Source organism: Nothoprocta perdicaria, unplaced genomic scaffold (genome assembly GCF_003342845.1).
Source record: "Nothoprocta perdicaria isolate Ctin4 unplaced genomic scaffold, notPer1 scaffold_44, whole genome shotgun sequence".
Lineage (NCBI taxonomy): Eukaryota > Metazoa > Chordata > Aves > Tinamiformes > Tinamidae > Nothoprocta > Nothoprocta perdicaria.
This window is the reverse complement of record NW_020455688.1, coordinates 1,395,783-1,422,154: the sequence shown is the minus strand read 5'-3', so window position 1 is coordinate 1,422,154 and position 26,372 is coordinate 1,395,783. Positions and strand designations below refer to the sequence as shown.

Below are 26,372 nucleotides of genomic sequence, written 5' to 3'. Positions count from 1 at the left end.
ATCAGAAGCAGAGTTGCTTGGCCGCTACAGCCGGTCTTAGTATCAAAACATCTTCCTGGATCTTCTGGGAACATAAAGATATTTTCTGTTGTGAAAGGACAGCAGAGGTGTGAGCCGGYGCCACGGAGGAGCGCTCTGGAGGCCGGAGTGTCCCTCCTTTCTTCCCACCTTGMTCCAGCAGGAGCATCCCAACACGCTCGCTCCGACTGTGGTCTCATCTGCGCTGGCTGTGAGGAAGGGCAAGCGCTCCCGGGCTATACTGGGAGAGCTTCTCTCTCCCACGTGCACTGTCTCCATCTGTTTGCCTGTAATTAGTTAAAACACTGATGGGAAAGACACAGAAGAAATATTTCTGGTAGTGACATGTGTTTGAGAATGTGCCTGCGTGTCGAGCAGACAAAGGGCGAGCTGAATGCTGCTTTTTCCGCGGTGCGTTCTGGTGAGCTTTGAAAAAGGCTCCAATAAATTTTTAATGTTTTCCTGACACTTTTATGTGGCTTTTTATGCCTGGCGGGCTGCTCTGGAGCGGTTTGAGGAGCTGCCGGCATCTTCTGGAAGGTTCCGCAGCGCAGCCGCTCTGTGACCAAGGCCCCGGCGCCATTTTGTTGTCCACCCGGCTCCACTCCTCACTCGGGCATCCRGCCTTTATCCTAGCACAATACAGCTTTATACTCCAGAAAAGTTGAGAAAAAATTGTTTTTGTGTAATAATAATGATGATGATGGTAGAATTGCACATCATGAATATTATGTGGCCCTGTTTTTTTCCGCAAGATGGAGAGCAGGCTGTAGGCCTGCATGAACTCGGAGTTATGAATACTTGGCATCTTTCTATGTAAAACCCCAAGTTAGTCGTTTTGTTTTAGGTATGCGGATGTGGGTCATGGCATCTCTGATCCAAGAGATGATTCCATTGTCTTTGTGGGATGCTTTTATTTAGTCTTAATATGCACATGGTATGGATTAGAAGTATGATGTTCTTTGTGTCATTGAGTAGAACTGTGAGCTTGAGATCCAGCCACTCAGTAACCAGTGTGTTTGCCCACAGCAATATGGAGAGATGCTCAGACCTTTTTTTGAAGGGGGAGAGGCAGGAACCTGGAATAATTTCACTGAAAGAATCCTAAGGAATAGAGTGCTTCATTCAAAAGAAGCTGTAATGTCTGTTTCAGTTTCATTAATAGCATTTAAATTTGTTTTTGCAGGTGTGGCATCTATGACAGTACCAGTGTACATCGCCGAAGTCGCTCCGCCACACTTAAGAGGCAGATTAGTTACCATTAATACGCTCTTCATCACAGGAGGGCAGTTTTTCGCAAGTGTCATCGATGGACTCTTCAGCTACCTCGCAAAGGATGGATGGAGGTTTGTGAACTGTTGCATTTGAAAGCAAAGCCAACATTGTTAGGATTTCGGCAAGCCTAGATATACTGAAAAGAACTTAATGTTTGACAACTATCATAATTCATGGTGGTAAAACAGAATTCACATATAAAGTGGTAAATCTATATGCTGAAAGGGGATTTTAACTACTGCTGAATACTATGCATGCTGTGTTCACTTAGACTTAATATTTGAAACCTATTTAGCTTTTATGACTCTATAGTGAACTTTAAAATGCATGACCAATAAATATACACCACAAAGCTTCAGTGATTGTAGTAAAGATTGTAATATAAAAGCAGCTTGCCTCTTGCCTTTACAATACATTACCTTTTTTTCCTTTTTTTTTTTTTTTTTTTCCCCCCAAGGGGCAAACTTCAGCAAGTATGTTGCTATAGATTCAAGCAGAATGAAAGTAAAAGTTATTGAAGTTATTGTAGCATAATGTCATAGCTGAAGTTTAGATTATAGAATGATGTGGCTCTGTTTTGCTCTACTTTCTGGRTATTGCTTCTTCCTATAGTAATTGCTAAGTGTTTCTGGACTGCTGCTGTATACCTTTGTTATGATGAGGCACCCTTGGAGAGAGAGATTAAGAATCTATATCTCTAGGAAATGTCTGGTCTGGCTTTGCAGTTAGGTGCTCATATTTCCCACTATTGATTTTTCATATTAGTGATCCAAGATTATTTTCTRTGATTTATAGACCAAAAATCAATAGAGAGCAATGAAAAAGCCTTCATTCTTTAACAGATGGTCCACTTAGTGGCTCTTTGAGGAGGATGAAAAGATCTTGGGTTCTTGTGGCTTACCCTTAGGAAATGTTCTTAGAAAATACAGAGAAAAATTCCTAGACTCTTAGATGTTACTGAAAGTTTGTTTGAGATGTCCTGTGAACTTTATTAATTTTGTAATTTTTCCATTTTTTTTTTGTTTTACTTTCTTGTGCTCTCCTGTAGAGTTCTTGTGTCCTGTAGATCCATTGTCATTCAAAAAGATAGGCCTTCAGTAAAATCACTTGCTCTGCATCAAGAAATCCCATAAATATATTTCAGCACTGCTAGTTGTATGATAGTGGGTATGAACCAACAAAAATGGAATGTTTGCCATTAAAAGCCTCTCTGACTAAAGCTCACACAATGAGGTGGACCTCATCTCCCATGAGAGCAACCGTCTTGATGACAAGTTAAGGAAGTGCAGGGTAGATGAATAGACAGGTGGATTGAGAGCAGAGCTCAAAGGTTGTGGTCACTGGTTCAGACTTCAGAGTCTGTCTGGATGGCTGTACTGGGTCCAATATTGCTGAATTTATTCGGATGAAGGGACAGAGCTCACCCTCAGCATGTTTGCTGATGATAMAAAATGGCAGAAGTGGTTGATACTCCAGAGGGCTGTGCAACCTTTCAGGGGGACCTGGGTAGACTGGAGTGATGGGCAGAAAGGAACGTCATGAAGTTCAACCAAGGCAAGTGTAGAGTCTTGTACCTGGGGAGAACTGTACCAGTATAAGCTGGTACCAGTATAAGCTGCTGGAAAGCAGCTCTGCGGGAGAGGATCTGGGGGTCCTGGTGAACAACTTCACCATGAGCCAGTGATGTGCCCTTGCGGCCAAGAAGGTCAAGGGTATCCTGGGACTGTTAGGAAGAGCGTTATCAGGAGGTCAAGAGAGGGGATCCTGCCCTCCACTCAGCCCTGGTGAGGCCACATCTGAAGCACTGGAGCACAGTGTCAAGTGCTAGACTCTCTGGTGGAATACAGGCATGGAGCTACTCCTGGAGCAAATCAGTGAAAGGCTGCTAAGATGATTAAGAGACTGGAATATCTCTCACTTGAGGAGAGGCTGAGAGAGCTGGGACTCTTCAGCTTGGAGAAGACTGAGAAGGGCAGATCTTGTCAGTGTGTAAAAGTGGCCAAAGGGAGGGTGTCAAGAGAATAGGGCCAGACTCTTGTGGTGCCTGATGATAGGAYGAGGGGCAATGGGCAGTTCCCTGTGAACATGAGGGAAAACTTCTTTTCTTTGAGTCTGTCTAACATGAGTTATCCAGAGAGACAGTGGAGTCTCCTGTCTTGGAGATGTTCAAAAGTCATCTGGACATGTTCTAGGTGATGTTGCTTGAGCGGGGAGATTGGACTAGGGCGTCTCCAGAGGTCTCTTCCAACCTCAACCATTCTGTGAAATAGTCTTACAAAAAAATAGAATTACTAAACCCTTTCTACAGTTAGAGAAATGTGCTTAGTTTTGACAAAAGGTAAGCAGAAATGTGTTTTTGGTTAAAATTCTAAATACTAGCTGAAGTATTTGAACCTTACAGGCAGTTCTCCTGTAAGTTAAGGACTCCCAAGACATGAGGTTGGACTGAGGAGAAAAGAACAGGGAAACTGGACAGAAACTGAGGCTATGCTGCAGATCAGGTGCCCAGAGATTCTCCCTCATCTCCAGGGTGGAGCTGTTGTTATTTGCAGAATGTTTCCTTGTCTCTCTGTCCTCAGCTGCGTTCCTGCAGCCTGAGCCTGAGCTGGAAGGAAGGCAGGTTTGTTGCTTGGAAAGAGTTGTCCTTGCACGTGTGGGGAAAAATCACAGATGTTCTTGGAAACGCTGAGTGTCAAATTCAAAATAAACAACAAGAACAACAAAAAAAMCTGATACTTATGTCATGATAAATCCCRCTAATGCTATTTTAGTAGTATTGTTGAAGTGTGTTTAAGGGAAATGTTGTAACRTACATTAAATTTCATGCTAGGTTTTTTTTTTTTTCAAGTCTTTTAGACAATTAGTTTCAAATGGAAATCCTTGCACTCTATATAGGAAAAATCTTTATTTGCTTTCTGAAAGCTGGCTCCCTGCATGTTGTTGCCTACTTTACTCCAAATGGAGTATGTGAAGTTGTTTTATCTGGAAACAGTGACAACTCTTGAACTTGAAATGGATTTATGCTCTTAACTGTGTGTTTTGCATTTGACCTGCTCSTTATGCTCAACTTTGACCAGAAACAGGTCAATTGGAAACTGACTTTAGTGTTTGAGCACTTCCTGTAGATTTTTTTTTTATCTTGTTCCCAACAAATAATTTAACAGGGTCCAACTGATAACCCCGTCAGGCTGGGTCCAGCTTTCAGGTGTAGCACTTACCTTAAGAAGCAAAGTTGTTTGAATATACTCAGCTTCCCAGCTCTGGAGGCTGCTGCTGCATGTGATGGACTAAAGGGCTTTGATAAGCTCCTGGAGGAGCAGAAACTGGCTAATATGAATGTAAAGAAATAAATCTCCTTATTGATTTCAAGGTGTGAATCTATTTATGAGTACAGTATACCGTGGTGCTCTGTCTGAGGGCCTGTTTCTGGAGGTAATTTAATGGTTATAACCACTAAAGTGAAGAATGTTTGCTTGCAGTGTTATATAGGTGGTACTCTTTGAAGCATCAGCATCATTTGAAGTCCATAATGGAAGCTGAAAAATCCCAGTCGAGGGCACATGGTGTATCTGATGTATGAAAAATCGTATTTAAGAAGCAGAACAAAATGATAGATTCTTCAGTAATTCTTGTAATTCTTCTTGGAGTAACTCCTGAATGCTGAGCTGATGTTTATAACTGGAAATTCTAGAAGGTTCTTAATTCTCTCTGGGTTTGATTGCCTCATAKGTTTTCTGAGGAAAGTAAAAATTAGAATTCTTCAGGATACCCAAGTGAAAGGTCTTAAGTATCTTGTGCTATTGCAAAAAAAACCACAATGACTAAAACGATTTAAAATACATGAACTCAGACTTTCCTTGATACTGGCAGCAAAATTTTATTTAATTTATGCATAAAATTTATACATAAAATAACATAAAACTTTATGTTATTGACTTATATTATAAGCAAGAACAATTCTGTAGAATTAGTTCTGCAAAAGGGAAGAGCTGTTGGAAGGTTTAAATACAGGCATACCTGTCTGTTCAGGGCAGAGGCTGTCCTGCCGTAGGCACCTGCTAGTGAGATAAGCTGCTTCCCAGTGCTCTGTTCTGCAGTGCCCTTTCCTCTGAGCTGCAAGCTTTGGAGAGAATTGGAAAGAATTCCAATCTGGAAAGAACTGGAAAGAATTCTAGCTTGAAAAGAATTGGAAAGAATTCCAGCTTGCTTGTGAAAATGTTGGTCATACTGTGTGCATATGTTTTATTGAAGGAATGTGGGATTCTGTGTAGTATAAAAATGTGAAGCGTGAGTATCAGAGCCACCTCTGACACCGAGTTTGGGAGGTGTTTGTCTTGTGCAGGYTTTTAGTCAGAGCGAATCACAGTGTGTGTGAGTGTTGTCATCTGTGTCAGTACTGACCATCAGAAGTGTTATCCCCGATAGAGATAGTACAGAATTAACCTTCCAAGTTTATACACTATAATACCGTAGGTATCTCAAATACTCTTTTGACTTAAAGCATGCTTTTGCAGCTGCCTGAAAATGCACAAGTGGGTTATGTGCTCCCAGGTAGAAAGTTTGAAAAGGAAAATAGACTTCTCCCTAGAAAGGACTTTATTCCTTGTTCATGTGTTTTTATATGTACATGTTATATACATGCTTGCTGACCCAAAAAAGTTTTCTGTAGTTGCTTCGGCTTCTTTTTTCAGTCTCACTTTTATGTCATTGACAGTGCCAGTTATTTTTAAAGACATTTGATTTCTTCTTCCATTCTTTCATTTATCTATCTTTGACTTTCTTCTTTCCTTTTTTATATCTTTGCTGAAAGGGATCAGTTTGGTCTCTGAACGCATGGACTATTTCATTTAGTGTGAGTCAGTGCTCCCCAGAGCAGCGGCTGTAGAGTCAGTGACAGAATATTCAACGTAATCCTTGGTGTGCACTGGGTTTTCATGTGAGAATCCAATTTTCTAAAATGTTTAAGAACAGGTATCTTGCCCACTTCATTTCTGAACAGAAGGAGTAAGAGGGGAGAGGATAAGAGGCAACAAAGTCSATGGTTTCTCCTAGTTAACTTTGTTACAAGTATTTCCCTTCCCTGGCAGAACATCCTTCTCGCTAGGAGAAGCGGCATCCTAATATGTACATTGTAAAACTTGAGTGTGTGCATGACTGTTCCGAGAATGTTATTGTGGRTGAGTGTTAGACACTTCTTTATTTTTTCATTTTTAGGTACATGTTGGGCCTTTCGGCGTTTCCGGCAGCCCTCCAATTTCTTGGCTTCCTGTTTCTTCCGGAAAGCCCCCGTTGGCTCATTCAGAAAGGGCAGACTCAGAGGGCACGGAGGATYCTCTCCCAGATGCGTGGGAACCAGGCAATTGATGAGGAGTATGACAGTATCAAAAACAACATTGAAGAAGAAGAAAAGGAAGTTGGAGCAGGTATGTCGGATATRTATTGGCATCTCTGAGCATCAGGAAGGAGATAAAAATCAAAATAGAAGTTCTCGCGTAGCCTGTGCAAACTTTATGTTTTGCTCTTCTTGAGTGCTTTGCTATTGCTGACAGTATTTGCTGTTTTGGTAACTTCAGAACCAAATGGATGCTTCTGTTATCTTATGGTTTTAAATTCTGTCCTCTTACATGAGGAAAAACTAAAATTGTAATAAGATTCTAGGTTTATACTTTCTTCTTGCATTTATTTCATGTGTGAAATGCACATTCTTTCATCAGTGGAAAAGTACGTGAAGATCAAAAGAGCAAACAGACATTCAGGAGGTCCAGAAGGATTAATATTTTACATGCCTGAAGCCCATATCCTGGCTCAGAGAATCTCTGCAAGCAGCCTTAGGGAAGATCTACAAAATTAGACATGTAATATTGAGATTGCGCTTCAGTAGAGACAGTGTCTGTGGTCCCTTTGGTCTTCCCAAGAGAAAAATRTATTTAAAACAGTTCTGGTTTGATTTTTATATTCTTACAGAGTTAGCTTTAAGAAAGGTTATGGTGCTGTTGACTGGTTTTTTATCTATTGAGTATTTCCCCTTTGTGCTGACGCTGTTAAGGTTGGAATTGAAATTAAGGTTCTTAAATAAAAACTACTAGATTCTGTGGAGAGCCACTTGATGTCCAGTGCAAAAGCATTTCTGCTCAGTGGAAATAAAAAGAGGAGCCATTCTGTCCCTTATTTTTGGGCTACAAATTATGGCTTGTTTCTTCTTTAAATCCTTCCTCCTCTTGTTGCACTGTACATAAATTAAATGTGATGTTGTAGGACTACCCTTAGGTCAGTTGTTAAAGCTCCCCTGTGTACATCCATAGCTGGGATTGGCACACTGGTTATGAGGCTTTGGGCTTTCTGGGATTTTTTTTTCCAGAAGAAAATCATTGCATAGCTGGAGCACTTTCCTGGAGACATGTTAGTGAAGTGCAGCACATTCCTGTGGAAGAACGAGGTTACAATGAGGCAGTGTTTTCCACTTGGGTAATCCACAGCTTCAGAGCTTTCATGGAGAGACTTAAGAGTATATGCTGTCCATCTCCAAAGGCTTGATTTTTATAAAACAAAAGTTGTGTTTCAGCATCATGGCAGATCTTCATTACCCCTGTTACTTGTTTTTTACCCACATCATATTAACTTGCCGATAATTTCGTTTCCTGAGGATTTGTTTAGCTACCCAGTACTGAATTTGACATGTGGAGTGTAAGAACAGTTTCCTCTTCCTGATTTCACTGCCAAGAGTTCAAGCTGTGTTCACAGCTCAAATGTATGCAAGGACATTGCAGTTCTTTGCCATGTGTATTTCTTATTTTTTTTATGTTCCTGCAGAACTTCTTGAATTCATTTTTCCTATTTGTAGCACACTGTTTTAAAACACTGGTTAATAACAGTGCCAAATGCTGGTAGTAATTCCTGTCAGACCTTCTGGATATTATTTCCATTTTGCCAAAAGTTTTCTTGAGCCTACATGGAAAGTGGACGTGAATATGGAATCCAAGGAAGGCCAGTTTTGCGGTTCAAAAATCATCCTGCCTACTTTAGCTAATCGTTTCTTCTCCTTTTCTCTCCCTTCTTTTCCTGAGAGAAGAGCAGATATACTTTCTCCTTAATTGATAACGCAGGCAGCTTCTCAGGGCATCATTTTGTGTGTGAGAAGGTGTTGACCCCTTCACAACCAGGGCAGCAGCAGAATGTAGCCATGAAGCACTGCAGTTGGATCATAGTTTCTAGTATAGTTGGGGCAGATATTCTATGCTATATGTTGATCAAAGACAGGCAGGCACTTAGAACGAGTGCAGGTAAGCTGGGTAGTGCAGGTAAGTTAGTGCAGATTAAGCATTCGTACTGTGGCTTAAGTGTACAAGGACAGATGAAGTCACTTGTACTGCCAGGTAGGTCAGAGGGAGGGATTTTCAATATTAATTCTAGAGTAAACACTTGAGAGCAAAGTCCTGAAGCAAACATGAGTTCTAGAGTAAACACTTCAGTGGTTGGCAGTTTTGTGCGTAACATTATAGACACTTCTGCAAAGGTCTCTCAGGCTTCTAGTGAAGGATTCATTTTAGCATCCGTTAGTAAAATGTAACTACATCATKAATTTTCTGTACACTTAATCACCTGTGAAAGCAAGTTATGGGAAAGATACTGTTCAGTGAGGGAGACAGTCTCCCGCGTTAGGTTTTGCATTGCCCCATTGGAGATAAATACRTTATAGAAAGGTGTGATCACCTAATCAGCCTGCAGTTTCAGCCATCATTTGACCCAATAATTGCTAGTTAAAATAGGATATTCCCAGAGAGGAGATCTGGACTCTCAGYCCATCCTGAATACAGTATATTTCTGTTTCTGGCAACTTCTCTTCATAGTATTTTAACTTGCCAGTCTTGCCTATGACTTTGGCTTCAACCATCTGACACCTCTCTAAAGAGGTAGTGGAAGCTTTCAGTATTTTCATTCCTGATCATAATTCCTCCCTTACTTCTGACAGTCTCTTTTGTCTTTTGCCATTGCCTAAGAGACCTGCAGTTCACAGACATGCCTCTTACTATTCCTTCAGCTGGAATTTTATTTAATGGGACTTGCTACTGCTGTGGAACTGGAGTAGGACAGTGCCCAGATCTGAATCATTCTCTTTCTAGGGACTCAACTCTGTATTTGAAAGCTAAGGCTACTTCTATTATCTTAAATGATTCTTGGTATYTGTAACCATTACATGGAATTATTTGCAAGTCTTTGGAGCAAGAGGATGAAGAAAGGGGACTAAGGTTTCTTGGAAGAAAACCCAAGATTCAGTATGGCAGATGGACCTCTCGGCCTGAAATTTGTGTTTGTTACAGGACCAAATGCAAGGATCAGTTGTAGATCATTTTACCTTGGTATTTTCCAGGGATCATGGCCAATGAACAAAGTACTCACAAGGAATGTCTGTTTTTCATTCTTATATTTTAGCTATTTAAATTGTAGAATTACTTTTTTTTCAAGGCCATTCTCTTAAGAACAAAAATGCCTCTTTTGTGATGACATCTCTTCATTGGAATTGATTTTGTTTTGAGTTGAAGGCCAAAGAGCAATACTCCTGCAGAGTCAAAATTCRTGCTGTGGAGACAAATGCAAACTTGGAGACATTTTATGGTCTTGAGAAAGTATACTAGCTAAATTCAGCATATAATCAAAGTTATGAGGAGAACCTTTAAAACTCAGCAAGAAATATTGAAAATATGCATTACTACATTTAATCTAGTGTTTAACAGCTGAGGAAGATGGATAAAAGACTATGGTTCTACTTCTTTCCTTAAAGTCTTGTAAAAGGCAGGTGAAATTCTCATTTCACCTTTGAAAAATGCARTATATAAAGACCACATCTTTTTCTACCTTGCCTAGAAGTACAGCTACTAKGTTCTAAAAATAAGAGTTTGTTTCTGTTATCTTCGATTAGCAGAGCTCCAAGATAACATGTGCACACACATGGGTTTGAGAACTGAAACCTGCCAGAGGAAATATTGGTTTTATAGATATAGGTCTACCTGGAGTCATCAGCAGTCTTGAATGACTATAACCAAAAAAATCACAGACTTTCACCTTAGTTCTCAGTGCAATAATGTAAGTTGAATGTTTCCCTGCACATGATGGCTAGCTGCCTTTCAGAAAATGAGACCACTCTGACCCAAACAGGCATTTTGGAACTCTATTTAATGAAGTCCAGAAAGAGAATTTAAGTAAGTTGGTCCTGAAGGGTGGAGAAGAGTGAAACTTCATGACAGCCTAAGAGGATCATTATCTAGGCAAGAGTAGCTGGAGTTTGTATTACTTTACACACCTRTTTTAAACATTTTATACATATATGTGTGTGTGCATATGTGTATATATACACAAAACACATAATTCTTAAAGTTCAGGTTTGCTGTGAGGTAAAGTAAGTCAGCWCTTCACTGACAGTTTAGTATCAGAAAGAGAACAGTATTATCTCTTTTAGATCTGAAGTGCCTAATGAGTTTGTTTTAAGCAAAGTGACATTATTCATAGACTGAAGCCAAATTTTCTCATGTAGGAGTAGAAATAAGTGCTGCTCTTCATGTCAGCTGCACCCTCCCCAAGTGCCTCTGCTTTGTATTTCTAGTTGCATAGTTTTATTTCTTAGTAGGATGAAGCAAAATTAGTCATTTTTGCTTAATTGCCCGGATAATATTATTAGTGCCTGCATTTTGTGTGTATTGGGTTCAGCTACAGTACTTCCAATTTATGGAAAATTATTGTTTTCAATTTTCATGCTTTCTAGAAGCTCAGCTCAGTTTTAAAGCAGGAAACTGGACATATTTCTTGGGTTTTTCAAAGTAGTACTTAGTTGTACAACTTTTGTTATCAGAGGTTCACTATACATTCTGCTAAACTTCAAACAGCGTTTGGAGCTGAGTTCATCTTGGTCTGCTAGATAACACAAAGGTAGCATGGCACACAGGAATTTTTATTTTAGCCTAGCTGTCCTGAAAGATTCCTGAAAGAAGTAAACTTGAAAAAAATGGCAAGTATTCTTGGTTAGCAAAATGAATGTGTACAGCATGAGCAGAAGTGAAGGCATAAAGCAAACAGAGCAGCCTAGKGATAGGGAAACCAAGGAGCAGACCTGAAGGGCTTGCAGCGTCAAGAGGACAAACTTAACTCTGAGCCAGAATAGCCCCGGTTCAGTGCAGAAACTGAGATAAATTTAATGTATAGATGCCTCCTACCATCTGTCTGATACAGGTTATTAAATCAGAAACAAGAAAGGGAGCACTAGGAATCAAAAAGGGCCACAGAAAGAGAGTGGCCCTCTGGGGAGAGGACAGGTTGAGGGAGAGACAGGTTGAGCTGGGCAGGTAGCAGGTAGCCCRAGCCCTCGCTGTTCGGGTAGAAATAGGAAAAGGAAATTTGAGTTCCTGGGTATTCTTATGTGAGAGATGGGCACACTGTTTTAGCTCTCCTGGACCTTTATTTTTATAGCAGTTGCGCTGATGTACTTACTTCTTACCTCAAATTATGGACCTACTTTTTATGTTGATGTGTATTGTGAAGCAGTAGAAAAATTAGAGTGCTTCTAGAGCTACTAATGGCCTTCCAGGGCTCAGTTAATTAAAAAGAACAAGTCTGGTTCTTCACTGCTACCCTGCAGGATCCAGCGCCTGGACTGAATGCACAAATCCCAACTAAAGCAGTTCTAATACTCCTACCTGAGCTGCCCATTTGTATTCAGCAGGGATTTTGACAAAATATACAGTGTGGTGTGAAAATTTTAATGGGCATCATTTATTTTTTTCTTAAGGTTACTCAGGAAAAGAATTACAACACTTCACAAAGCTTAGCAATATGATTCATTATTTAGCTTTTGGAGYATGTTCAGTGACAAAAATTAACTGTCATCTTGTAGCTTCTTTGCTCTCTTACCTTGAGAAGATGAGTGGAAACTCTAAAAAGGATTTAAAGTGTTTTATAACAATACTTATATGTAAATGCCACAAAAATGTAGCAGAGCAAACTTTGCCTGCTGATCCCGTTTTAGCCTTTCCAGAGTTTTGTCCATCCATCAGATGCTAGTAAGTCTTSAGCAGCTGTAGTTTTCCTTTGGATCTGTGGTCAGGTGTGTCTAGTATTTATAAAACCTGCTTAAATGGTTTCTGTTAGTAGGGAAAAGGAATTTTAAACAGGCTTTGTCCTTACTTTTTTACATAAAAAGACTCATTCTACTCCTCTATTCTAGTCAGGCTTTCTTTCCTTTGGAGACCTTCACCAGGGTGTTGCACAAATACATGTGAGCCTTCCCCTTGCTCAGAGAGCAAGTTGTTGGACTCTCTCTTCCCTTTGAATATAAATGGGAAAAAAAACAGTGTCATGCTTTCTATCCTRTGAGTATTTGACCAGAATATGTCTTTGGATGTTGTAGAAAATTCTGATGTTCTGGAAAATGCCAGTGTGGATTAGGGGGGTTTCTATGGTTGAAGCACGTGTGTGGGTATGTGCAGTAACTGATGCTGGGTGAATAATTCCCAATGAACAGTTTATGCATTTCATTTAGCTTTTCTTTGTGCTTGTCRGTTGTGTGGGGGTAACTGCAGTTTCCTTAGACATGTTTGTTTTGGAAGTGTTAAAGTGCTTCTGAATTTTACTCTGTGAACCTGTAGCAAATACAGTGAATACTTGTGGTAAAAACCCTTTGCAAAATGTGACTTGCACCAATATGACTTGCACAGAACTTCAATCGTGGTCTGGAATATCTGTACAAATAAAGTTCTGAAGAGCTCAGTAAACAAAATAAGCAATCCCACCCCCAAAAATATCAGCAGGATTGTGCTTTCRCACAGTTCCCCCTCAATATTCAGCTTTCCCTTTCCTTCAGAAAGTCTCCTGCTTTAGCACTATGAAATGCAAGAATACGAATGATAACCACAAGCCAATAGTCATTTTTAGCATGTATTTTGGGGAAATCCTTATTTTGATAAAATTTCTGCTTTTTTTTCTGAAGAGAGATCTTTCCAGTGCTCTAGCAGGAAACAAATTGTGACTTTTTTTTTTCTCACTGAACATTCGGAAGTAAATATCTGTTACGGCTAGTGGTGGTTTTGAACTTTTTCTCTGTTGCTGGCCATACTGCAATGCTTCTGTTTCCTGTTGAATATTCAAATATTTGCCAAGTACCATATGGAAAACACTGACTCACAGTCAAAATAAGTTATCTGAAAATGCAACAGGAGCAAAAAAGAAGTTATCTGAAAATGTAGCAATGGATTCCACACCTGCAGGAGTGGAGAAACTGCTCTTCCCCCGTTGTGCCATTGGGAACGACGGCAGCAGGTTATTCAAGGGGCATCTTTGCAGCCGGCGCTGTGGGGATGGTGGGGTCCTTTCACGGGAGATAGAAGGTGGCACATCTCCCTTTTGRTGGTAAAACTGCAAGAATCTGTCCATTTGTATCAGACTGCCAAACATCCCTAATTTTTGTGTGTGTTCTGCCAGGGTATCAATATAAAAGGACAAAAACAGGTTTTTGTTGTTTTGGTGCAGAACCGTGCGAAACGTTGGATTAACAAAGTGTAAGTCGACTAAAGAGGAACTGAACATGGATCAAGTTAAGGGCATGGATAACTTTAAACAGTTCCTTTTGTGGTTATATATATTAGGCTGCACTAGCTTCACTTCATTTGCTATAGGTATTGTGTGCAACACAAAATAAATGCAATTTTCAGTGTAGCTGAAGGGACTGTAGCTCAATTAATAGTGGGCTTATAAATGAATAAATTGTAATACCTCCTGTACTGTCTGGTGTGGAAAGTGAACAACTGGCTGTGAGCCTATAGGCTTCCTTTTTAGTTAAAGCAAACATAGGTTTCTATGGCAATAAAAGTAAATTTTAAATGTAGGTGGTTCTGGCTGTTGCTGGTTTAAAATAAAGGTGGCAGTTGCAGAATAGTTCATTTCCCAGCCAAGGGAAAAGAACACTTTAGTTGGAGAAAAAATGGATCTAAAGGGCCCCATATTTTATTACAACAGAAAAAATAATTGTAAGCTCTTTTGACCTTTTTTTTCTCCCTAATTTTTCCTTGTTTCTTTCTACTTTGGCAAAAATAGAACTCAGCATAAAAAGGCTCTACTCTTTTATTATCATCTTGTGGTTTTTAACCTAGACTCGTGATCTGTATTAATTCTGTATCCTTTGTAGTTTGTTGGGGCTTCACATTTTTAATGTTAAGTGGTGATTATTTTTAGTAGTATCTAATCCAGAGGCAGGAGACCTCTGAGTGCTGCAATGCAAGAGAAGCTAACGGGGTGTTTACAAAAGGAGACTAGATTGGGTGGGTAAATAGGGGACAACAGGTTGCAAATAAATGGAGTTAAAAATAGTGCTGGAGTTTACCTGGCTCTAATTGCAAGGCAGGGTGACAATGAAGAGCCTGATGCTTCATTTCATATCCAAATTGAATTGTTTGTGTGCTTAAAACCTTCAGCCTTACCTGTGYAAAGCGCTTTTGAAGCACATTCCCAGGGGAACAATTCATTATGGAATATGCAAATACCACTGCATGAATGAGTGGCTTCAACTCCATCATCCTGCCCCCAGCTGCCCTCGTTGGAGTCCTCAGGCTGCTTACTTCTTTTGGACTCCAGGTCTTCCCATCGAAACCAGCAGGGGCAAGTAAAGAGCCTGGTGACCAGCGATCTGGATTTTCCCTTTTTTCCCTTCAAGAAGGGAGCATGGGCAGCCTGTTTCATTCTCTCTCACTGCGATGCATGCTCACTTGGATGTCGTGGATATTCGGATTATCACTGCTAACTACTCAGTATAGAAGACAGTAGGTGGCAAATCACAAAATATCCACACTCTGCCAAGTGACTGCTTATTTTGGTGCTGGGATGGTGACTGGAGTGCTGCAGTTGCCATCAGTGAGGATTTGATCAGTTGATCAGTCAGATTTGATCAGTTCCCATCATCCAGAGGGACCTAGAAAGGCTGGAAAGTTGAACAGAAAGGAACCTCAGGAGGTTCAGCAAGGACAAGTGCAGGGTCCTGCCCCTGGGGAGGAATAACCCCAGGCACCAGCACAGATTAAGGGTCGACCTGCTGGAGAGCAGCTCCRCRSAGAGGGACCCGGGAGTCCTGGTGGCACCAAGTCACCCACGAGGCAGCAGTGCCCTCGTGGCCAAGGAGGCCAATGGGCTCCTGGCTGCATCAGGAGGATGTTGCCAGCAGGGGCAGGGAGGGGATCCTGCCCCTCTGCTCAGCTCTGGGGAGGCCGCACCTGGAGYATTGGGGGCAGCTCTGGGCTCCCCAGGACAAGAGGGACGTGGAGCTTCTAGAGAGGGTCCAGTAGAGAGCGACAGAGATGCTGAAGGGACTGGAGCATCTCTCGTATGAGGAGAGACTGAGTGAGCTGGGCCTGTTTTCCCTGGAGAAGAGAAGCTTGAGAGGGAATCTGATCAATATGTGTAAGTAGCCGAAGGAGGAATGTAGGGAGGAAGGGGCCAAGCTCTTCTCAGTGGTGGTCAGTGACAGGAMAAGGKRCARTGGGTCCAAGTTGAAACCCAGGCAGCTCCATGTGCATGTGAGGAAGAACTTGTTTGGTGKGAGGGTGCCMGAGCCCTGGCMCAGGCTGCCCARGGAGGCTGTGGAGTCTCCTTCTCTGGAGATCTTCCAAAGGCKCCTGGATGCCGCCCTGTGCCCCGTGCTCTGGGTGTCCCTGCTGGAGCAGGGGCTTGGACTGGATGAGCTCTAGGGGTCCCTTCCAACCTCRRCCRTTCTGKGATCCTGTGATTTGGCCTTGCATTCTTGTGCTGTCAGAAGCCACTGAAGCTGTTTGTGTTGGTTGTTTTATTAGGGAGAAACTGCCTGTATTTATTGAAGTCTGCACATAAATGTGGCAAATCATGGAAAATGAATATTGTAGTAAGCCCAGAAAGAATATATGTATTCACGTCCTGTGCAGTAATAGTGTTTTGGATGCTATATTTCTTGACAGGCAGCATTAATAGATGTACTTTCTTGAATATGCAGAAGGACACATTTTAAAATGTAGTCTATATTTATTGCATAATAAAATGCAACTGTAATGCAGCATCACGAGAGAAGTAGAAGTTTCTTTGGTGAGGAAGGCAGGATAAATAGTGGATATGTCAGAAGTTTGGGCTGTCCTTGCTCAGCTTAGTCCAAGGGAGCCTGCTCTCTGCAGCCAGGCGGTCCCCTCTGGTGCTGTGTGAGCCCAGGCCCCACATGCAGGGTACCAGCTGGTCCATGCAGCCCTGGGCATGCTGATACTGTTTTTAAAATAAACCAAGAGATATCATTAAATCTAATCATCTTACCTYATCATTCTTCTGTTCCTTCACAAACTTCTGCTCCTCTGCCCATAGGAGAGTGAAGACGGGGCCTTTCCCGAGGCGCCTCCTGCGTGTGGGGCCTCGTGGCCCTCCAGGCCCGGCTGCAATTTGGGCTCCGCAGCTTCAAAGCAGGTTCCTTGTCATCACTGAGATAATTTTAAACAATTTGCAACTCCCTCTGGGGCTCTTCTTACTACCTGTGTTAGATATATTTGGTGATATATTTGGAATAAAAATCCCGACCTACACTTTTATTGCATTTGTAAATTTAAATACTGCTTTTATTGCGTCGGTACTAGACCTAATGTTTACTTTCAGTAATAGCCACATGAAGACATTAGTGTCTTTATATATATAGCTAGTGTTATATTAGAAAGAATCTATGACTTTTATGTCTTCAGGCACTGAAAAGCAGTAATCAGTTTTGTGTGAATGCTCTGAGATACAATAGTCGATGTAGTGTTTTGTTGCTATGGTGATAAGCAGATGATTTTTTGTAGCCTTTCCATCAGTTTATAATGGCTGAAATGGCCATAAAGAGAAAACAAATTTTATTTCATTGCCAGTATGGACTAACCTGTAATGATACAATTATATTTAAAGAATAAGTGGCCTCTAAGGCCTGAGTTTTAGTAATTGATTATGTGCAGGCTTTACCTGGAGGATAAATTTGCATTTGACACACAAACTAGTTCAAAAAGCCTCAAAATTTACCTGCTTAATTGGAAAAAATACTGCCAGTAATTCATTTAGAAGAGATTTGATTATATGTTTAGCAAGGTGTGGATCTTTCTTTGACTGTTAGTAAGAGATTACGTGGTATTTCTCCAGATGACCACTGCTGGTCACGTGGAGCACGTGTATATTTTGCCTCTGCTGCATTTCTTTGTACAAACATGCAAAACTGTCTATTCCCACAGCAACTGAACCACTCCTCTGACAACACAGTGCAAATAAACTTCTTTTGCCTTTGGTAAAGGAAATTGTCGTTTAGATTAATCGTAGTCCAAAAATCAAGAAAATATTTTGCTTTTAAATAGAAATATGTAGAAAAATATATGTATGTGCGTGTGTGTATATAATTAAGCTTATATAAAATGCCGTGTGCTTGTGATCTGCAGAATTCTGGTTATTTTCAGTATCTCTAATGTAACTTCCAAGTGCTTCATGCCTCCTCCAAGACCATAAACAAASTCTTTGGGAGCAGAGCATGGAAGTGGGCTCCCGAAAGGCCCCAGCAAAACACATCCTCCTGCTTCCCTCCTTTTGGATGCGCTTTGGGTAGGAAGCACAGGAACTTGGGCAGTTCCTTTCATAATTATCCCACTGTAAAGATTCTGTACACTTCATAACCTTTATATAATAAACACGTACATTGCCTCACTTGTCAAGGTCAGCCTGCTGGTTTACAGGAAAAACAGTGGAGATTCTCTGATCCAGCTTCCAGCAGAGCAGAGGCTCGGCCCAGGGTATCACCTGTTTGGTTACACCTTAAACACAGTATAGTTCCCATGCTGCATGTGCCACCTGTGGAACGTGCAGTTTGCTCTTTATTTGATTGTGTCTCAACTGCAAGTCCTTAGATAATAAATCTCTTATTGCCTACAAGCTTTTTCAAAGSTAGAAGTCTGTGACACTTAAAAAGAATGATGAAAAAGAACGTTCTCACCAATGAAAACATTGGATGGTCATACTGAAGCAGAGGAAAGCACCTGCATATTTGTAGAAATTAAAGAATAGTTTGTAATTCTTCATACTTGTTYAGTAATGTAGTCCCATTAGCCATGACTTGGTTCCAACAGTAGCCACCAGTAGATGCTTACAGCAGGGTAAAAGCAGAGCACAAATGTGCATGGTGTTTTACCCAGCTTTCTCTTCCAGTTTCTGCTCACTTTTGGATTTAAATCTCATAAAACTGGCTGCTCTGCCCAATTTTAGCATTGCATAACATGCAGTGATATGAGTATTTAAACTTTCACCATGGATTAACTACAGCGTGGAATATATATGGCAGTTTTAATTCTGCAACTTTTTTTTTATCTGTCTTTCTTTTCTGTTTTTCAGTGTGCTCTATCCTGCCTTTAGATAGCTTTTTTTTTTTCTTTTTGAAACATCTAAAATTTGAAAAGTTTACAGAAAAAAAATTTTTTTTGAACTTTGTTAACAAGCAGATGGGAATGCGATCCTCTGGTTTATCATGTACACACAAATTTCCTTGGCCATTTTTAGAAAAGCTTTGAAAAGCTTTTTTTTCTTTTTAGCTCTTTGAAGTAGAAAAGACCCCCTTCAGAGGGGGGTAAAAATTTGTCTTCTGATCCCTTTGTAGCTATCTTTTCAATACCCTTAAGAAAGTGCTACTATCCCTACCTTGTATGTGCAAAACCAGAAGAAGGGCAAAGGATTTTGCACCTGAGCAAACTCCCAAGGGTCGTGTGGGACCTGTGGGCCAATACCAGATCATTCTCAAAATTGYATCCTGAAATATGTGTGAATGTGTGTGTGTTTATGCATTTATATTCATGTACCCTGAGGGGGAGGAGACAATGCCTGCCACCCATGGGAGAAATCGTTTTTTTCTTAAGAGATTGAAGCCCAGGTATTGGCAGAGGTGGCTTAGCACAGACACCACTGTCAGCTGTCTGTAAGGGGCTGCAACTAGACCAAGCAGATACTCAGGCTGGAACTCAGGGGTCCGAATGCCCCTGTGTTTGGATAGATCTTCAAGAAGGAAACTAATGTGCCATGGATCTGTTAAAGACAAGGGCTATTCCTGTGGCACTGAAGCCTGGCGCTCTCACACAAGCCTAGAGCTTTGGAAATTTAGAAATAGAATTTAGAAATAGAGTCTTTTGGAAACCCCAAAGCACCATGGAGCCCATCTCCTGTCGTTGTGCATTATGCAGAATGCACCACCATGTAGGCATGTAGTCACCCTCTTGMAGTCTCTTTCAAAATTGATAGGAGCAGCTCAAGCAAATGGCTTGGAGATGCTSACAAAAGCAGCACCAAAACACAAATTGGGTCAGCACCTCCCCACAGACCGGCACAGACAGACAGGCCACRTGCAGCCCAGCACGCTCAAAGGTGAAACGGGTCTGTAGGAAACCTCTCTAGCCCAAACAGGAGTCACAGATTAACCCCTGGGGCATGTCTGAAGGACTGACTTCCTCAGCAATGAACTCTGAGGATGGCAGCGGTCCTATATCCTTTATATGGTTTATATGTTATTTTTTTAGCCTGTTTTTAGTGAGATCTACAAGTGTTTTAAATTCTTCAGTTGTATGGGAATAGATGTTTAGATGATGTTTCTTTATTAGGATGATGTTTCAGCCGCAGTGACTTGTGTACTGTTACATGTAGGGAAAATGGGAGAGCGGCTTCCTGCCCACTGCCAAGGCTCTGCAGTACTGAGGGACATCAGGACTTCTAGCTTCAGCCGTGCTCCCTTTTTGTCTGCATGTGCCTTGTCAACCTGCCTTAATGAAAATGCAGTTATTAAAGGTGTCACACCCGGGAAGATGCCAAGTCTGGTGACTTAATCCTTTAAAACATGCCCTGTGCTTTGCCTGTGTGGTAGCAGGCAGTCGTGATCACCTGTGGGGTTAGGATGCTTTATATTTTCAGTGTTGGTATTAATTTCAATTAAATGGTCTCCATGAGTATGATTTGTGGAAGGGAGTCACACAACGATGCGTCTCGGCACTGTCTACCCTTTGCTTTCTGAAAGATCAATTCGGATCAGTCACTTTATATGTGCTGTAACATGTTGCTAGGCTGGGGTGAAAAATAGGCTTGAGGCTTGTAAAGCCACAACTGCAGTTATCCCAGTAATTTTAAGAAGTTGAAGCATCAGTACTGGTATTCAGGCTGTAGAAAAGGGAGGAGTGCCTGTTAAGACTCGTTGTTATTGATAAATAACGAGTTATTTATGGATTTTCCTATACAAATCATTAGTGCTTAGAAAATTGTTACTTTTGCAGCAGGCAGAATCATTGAAACACTTTTTTGTTTTMCAAAACAAAAAAGACAGAGCCCTGACACAGGCTGCCCCGGGAGACTGTGGAGTCTCCTTCTCYGGAGATCTTCCAAAGGCGCCTGGATGCCGCCCTGTGCCCCGTGCTCTGGGTGTCCCTGCTGGAGCAGGGGSTTGGACTGGATGAGCTCTAGRRGTCCCTTCCAACCTCAACCATTCTGTGATACCTGGAAGAGGCAGTTGAAATGCCATTTGTGAGTGTGTACCTGTAAACATTTCCAGCTAAAGTGCATTTTTCTTTAATTCATAAACTGAGTATCTCCATCAAATTTAGTAAGACATGCCTTTAAAATATTTTCTTGTTTTTTCTTTTTTTCCCAGTGCTTTTGTATAGAACTTGTCATGCTTTATGGAGCAGCTGAATTATTTGTATAGTTCATGCTATATGAAGAGTCTTAGTTTATTCACTTTTCYTTTGCTTTTATCTTTGCTGGCAGACTGCTGGCAGCATCCCGGTACTCGCAGAGAAGCGGAGAGCCAGCAGAAATTAAATCATCATTTGTTCTGCTCTTCCAAACTGAAAGGCAGTTTCTTCCTGTAATCCTTCAGGGTTCTTTTCCTGCACTTGAGTGTCCTGCGTGTCTTTGGGACTTTGCCTTCCAACTTATACCCAGCAYCAACCACCAACTGTGTCTGTGTTTTGGTGACACATCAATGTGTTTATTGCTTTTTTAAATCTTCCTTTGCATCATAGAGAAACTCGCTAGTTTTGTCTGCAGTACAAAATAAAGCAAGGTGCTGGAGACCCAGGGTTACACTGTGCTGGAGATTTGAGTAACTTATGTTATTATTTAATGTGACACTTTGTGTGTTTAAGAAGCTTATGGCAGTTTGTGATGTCAATGTATGTCGCGGGGAGTTGGTCTTACCAACAAGACATTGAGGTTATGTGTGCATAAATATATACATAAGGCAAATATGTCACCAGTAAGAGAAATGAAGTGCAAGAACTCTGTGGCAYGAGGAAGCCTGCAAAGACGCCTGACCTCTATTACAAAAATAAATGACAAAATTACAACCGAAATGACAGATGCTGAGAGAAGGGAGCGTCCCCGCAGAGCGGAGCCTCCTGCGCTGCGGAGCCGAGTGCGGCTCCGCTTTGCCCTGCGCGTGGAGAGGACACTTGTGTTGCACACTGCTGCTCTGGAGGGGCTCTCTAAATACTGACGTCTCTCTCCTCATGTGTTTTTATTATTATGCCACGCTGCTTTCAGAGGGCCTGGAAGGAAGCGTGTCGCGCGGTGGCATTTGGGAGGGTTGTTTCTAAGTCAACACCACTGCAATGTCATCTGTCAGCTGTGAGAGTTCAAGTGAAATACGGCTGTTCCCAKGGCTGCTGTCCTTCCCCGAGGAAGGTCAGTGCTTTAGAAATCTGCGTTCCTGTATYGTAACAGCACGGGACAATGTTGCTGTAATTTCTCCTAGGTTTATCCCTGCAGATTGGTTTACAGAGTGAATTATTGGAGAGGATCAATGTGGAAGTGCTGAGCCCCTCTCCATATAAACAGCCTCACCCGCCCAAGCCCAGTCCGACCCAGGCCTCGCTCCTCCGCAGGGAGAGCCCGTGCGGGTGTGCGAGATCACGAGGAAGGCTCGTTGTGAAACATGGCAAAATGGGAAGCGCCCCCCTCTCCCTCCAGCTCCCTGAAGCTGYGGGAGAAACCCCTTTTCCTGCACGTATCCTTCTGTGGAATATCCTTTCCCTGCGCGTATCCTAGCAACGAGGCCTGCTCTGCGTCGTGCCGGCAGCGCCGCGCAGGCCGCACGGAGCTCGCGGCCCTTCCGTGACCGGGCGCTGCCCACAGGTCCAAAGAGAAGCCCAGCGGCAGGASACAAAGCATAATTTTTACTCAAATTGAAGGCTCGTATCTGAGGCTATTAAATTTAAAATGCACTTAAACAGTGGCCTTGCCCGGAGTCACAAATATTGAGATATATTACTTTTAAATTATTGATAAGTTAATCTCTTCGGTGTCCAAATTGCTCTTGTCTTGGAAACTAGCAGCAATGTATCCCTAAYGCTAGTTCGATGGACAAGATCTCTTTATTGTATTGAAAATGTACTTTTAATTTCCTACAGCGATTAGTAGCAATATGACAAAGCCTTCTTTAAACCGATTCAAAAAAAAGGCAAATCCACTTGCTCAGCGTAACCTATTCTGACATGTCAATATTAAAATTACAGGTTCTTCTCCCTGGTTGTGTGTTGGTTGTCCTTGAAAAGCTATGATTTAAGAGAAGGGCTTAGAACATAATCAGCTTTCAAAATTGCCTTTATTGTACTCCTCTCATATTTTCTGTTATTATTTCCTAAGCCACTCTATTAAAATATGTACAACTCTTACATGGGATATGGCCTTATAGTGTTGCTGGAGAAAAAAAAATCTGCATCTTGCCAAAAACTATCAACAAAAGACCCAGAAAAAGAGGTCAATTTAGTGTCAGATTTTAGGCCAGACTTGCAAAACTAGTAATCAAAAGAAGAGAAAGAAATCCCCARCTCTATAGGGACCTATTGTTTTAAACGTGACATTGAACTGCATTTATTTCATTACGCTAGCACTACAAAGATTTTAATTTTCTCCTATAATCTAAACTAATTTAGAATAAACATAATAGTACATAGGAACGGCTCCCACTTTTTTTTATTTCTAGTGGGGTTTTATACAGAACTGCTCTATTTGCTGTCAGCTGCTGCAAGATGCCTGCACCTGCGTTAGAGTTTTGGCTGAGAACAGCAGCGCTCTCTTGGAGCGAGCTTCCAAGCTGAGAGGTTGTGTAATGTAGCATAATGCTAGATTATAAACACAGTTTGGTAAAAATACTTGCCTTTTGAATCTGCTGAGGTCAGACAAATCCATGCCCCATGCTCCATTTTCTACCATGCTTGTCTACTGGAGTCTACATCAAGGTGGAGAATGGAGCTGAATTAGCTTTGCAGATTTGCACCTGCGTGCTCAGAGCAGAGATTTTTCCCAGTGACTATCGGGCAGCTCTGAGGCAGTCAGCTCATACGAGGGCAGTGAGCAAAGGGAGATACTTGGGAATCCATCCTTATACATCAGTGCCCCAAACACTGCAGTTTTTCCCCAGCTTTGCTCTTTCTCTGCTTCTGTTTACAGGATTTCCTCCAGACTTCCTGCCCAAGGATTTCTCCTTTCATTCTGCTTGCTAGGTTGGTGGCAGCTGGCAGAAGGCACAGCTGGGCAATGATGCTCTTCCTGAGAAACAGGAAAATATTTTCCTGGATCCCATATAAAGGTGCAGATGCTTCTTGTATCTGACACTGAAAATGAACTTTCATTGTTCCCTGACCCTGTCCATGCCAAGTGAGCTATTGTAATGTGTAAGTGTGTGAAGCAGTTTTGCTGACACCTTTGGGCTTTTCAGCCTTTGAAACGGAACAAATTCCAACTAGAAAAATTTTTGCTTTGGGTTCTTTTTTGCTTTGTTTGTTCTGTTTTGTTTGAGGGGGGGAGCGTGGGTAAACAGGAGGTAATATTCACACTATCTCTGTTCTTAAGACTCACCCTTGAAATGTCTGTTTTTCATAACAAGTTGTGTTGCTTCTGGAAAATACTTGACCTATCTGAAGAGTAGCTTGTGTGTCATAAGGAGGACAGAGCAAAATTCTGCATCTTCCCTGAGCCATGACAAGTCGCTCTGGCAGATTGCAAAACTAGAGTTTGTCCTGAAGGCTCCTTGAAATCTAGGAATGCCAGAAATCCTGGGAAAACAGGAACRCTCAGTATGGAATTCGAACAGACCAAAAATATTTAAATGGTAGTTCTAATAGTATCTTCCACGTACAACTCGTCTAACGCTCGCATTTTGGGAAATATTTTATGTTATACAAGTGCACTGACTGATTTTGCCGTATGCATCCTGGTGCTGCCATCGTTGCTGCATCTCATCCTCAGTCCACGTTTGCACCTTTGTCTCCCTGGAAAAAGAGCATTAGCAAATGAAGTTAGGAAGAACCTAAAGTAGTGTCTTCCCAGGTGGGCTCCTTCAAGCTAGCGGAGAGGATCTGGCGGCCGGTTGCGGGCAGGACACTGCAGAGCCAGGGACGTGGGTTTGGGGAGTTATTGGTTTTGCAGCGGTCACGAAGGAAGCTGAAGAGTTGGTTCTGAGTAGATGAGTTACAACGATACTGTCTTAATAGTGATTTTCTTCAACAGTTAGGCAACGGTTGGATTTAAGTTGGGGAGCACAAGAGGAGAATGAGGAGAATGAAATGCATATGCTGCACTGGTCAGTAATTTTTTTTTTTTTTTTTGGAAAGAGGTCTATCATTTGCTTTACCTGGATATTACTCTGTATTTTAGCTGATAAATGTGACTAGCTGATTAATGTGACTAGACTAAATCTACTTACTGCAATTGATGAGGAAATCTCTCAGAATTCTTGTATTCTTTAGGAGAACAGGCTTCAAGCTTCTAAATATTTTTTAGAAGTCACTAGGGTCTTCTGTGTACTGGAYGTGGGAAGGTGCCTAGAAGCAAAGCAAAGCTCCATGTTCTGCGCATCCCTCTACTTCCCAGAGCAACCAGGTATTGATAGGAACAGTTAAGCAAGCACAAATTAGCCTTCTCGGAGAATGGAGGAAAACATTTTTAACTGGGGGAAAAGAGATCAGTCATTGTCATCCACACTGTTGAATTTTCAGCAACTTTGTAAAAAAGAGCCCTTTATGGTTATTTCATATTCATAAAGCAACTGGATTAAGATGAGGCTTGATTCCCATTCAGGTAGTGATATTCTGTCTTCATTATGCTGGGAATGATTAGAGACGCTTCCAATCAGTGCGAGCTACCCAACTTTCAAATTAGATATATTCTTCAGTACCGGGGGGATCTCGTATCATCCATTACGTAATACTAATTCCATTTTATCTTGAAAACACAGTCATGAAGAAGGAAAGTGCTTTCTGCCCATTGTTTTGTGCAGCTGTATGCTATATATTTTTGAATTTGTTTTTATCTAGGAATCTTTGTTTAGTGTTTAGTGACAACTGGTGATACAAGACATCACCTTGTGTGTGTGTGAGGTTCTGAAATTAGCTTTAAGAAAATAGGAATAGAAAGGAGGACCTCTAGTAGGCAAAAATTGTCCGGCTAATTGTACGTGGATCCAACTGTGTATTTGTTATTATAGTAGCAAGTACCAACATGGAACCACAGAATGATGCAGGCGTCGCTTTGCAGGTGCCTCCGTTGTCGTCTTCAAGACCTTCATTTTCTTAGAGCAAGATGGTTTGTACCGAATCGTAGGGAAGCTGCTCTGAGGAAGCTCCGAGGAGGCAGAGAAAGGAGATGTTGAAGCACGTATCGGTCCTGTCCTCAACAGAACTGAATTTTGTGCTAAAGTTTAATTACYTCAGTTTAAAAAAACTAATGAAGACTTCCTATTTTTAGCTTGATTATAGTCTGCTCTACTGTCTGTCTTCTGTGCATCCATTGATGGTGCTGTCCTGTTACTAGGAAGCAAAGCTAAAGTACCTTGGCTTTGATCTACAGTGATTATTTGGTTAATTTTTTCTTCACTGGTTATTTTGGAATCCTGCTGAGCTGCACTATAATGATTGAATTCAAAACAGTGTTTTTAATCAATTTAAATATGAACCTCATTTCTAACATTTTTTAAAAATTATTTTTAATAAAAGTCTGCTAATGGTATCAGACTTTTAAACACTGAGTGGAAAAACTGATGACAGGATTTTTTC

General features: G+C 41.4%; 1 protein-coding gene across 1 annotated transcript in view; it reads left to right on the top strand.

The window, feature by feature from the left end:
• Positions 1-26,372, top strand: part of SLC2A13 (solute carrier family 2 member 13) — a 125,038-nt gene that overhangs the window by 23,271 nt on the left and 75,395 nt on the right. Inside the window, exons 2-3 of the mRNA XM_026046380.1 lie at positions 1,205-1,364; positions 6,508-6,716. Of these exons, the coding sequence (XP_025902165.1) occupies positions 1,205-1,364; positions 6,508-6,716 (369 nt within the window). The remainder of the gene's footprint in view (positions 1-1,204; positions 1,365-6,507; positions 6,717-26,372) is intronic.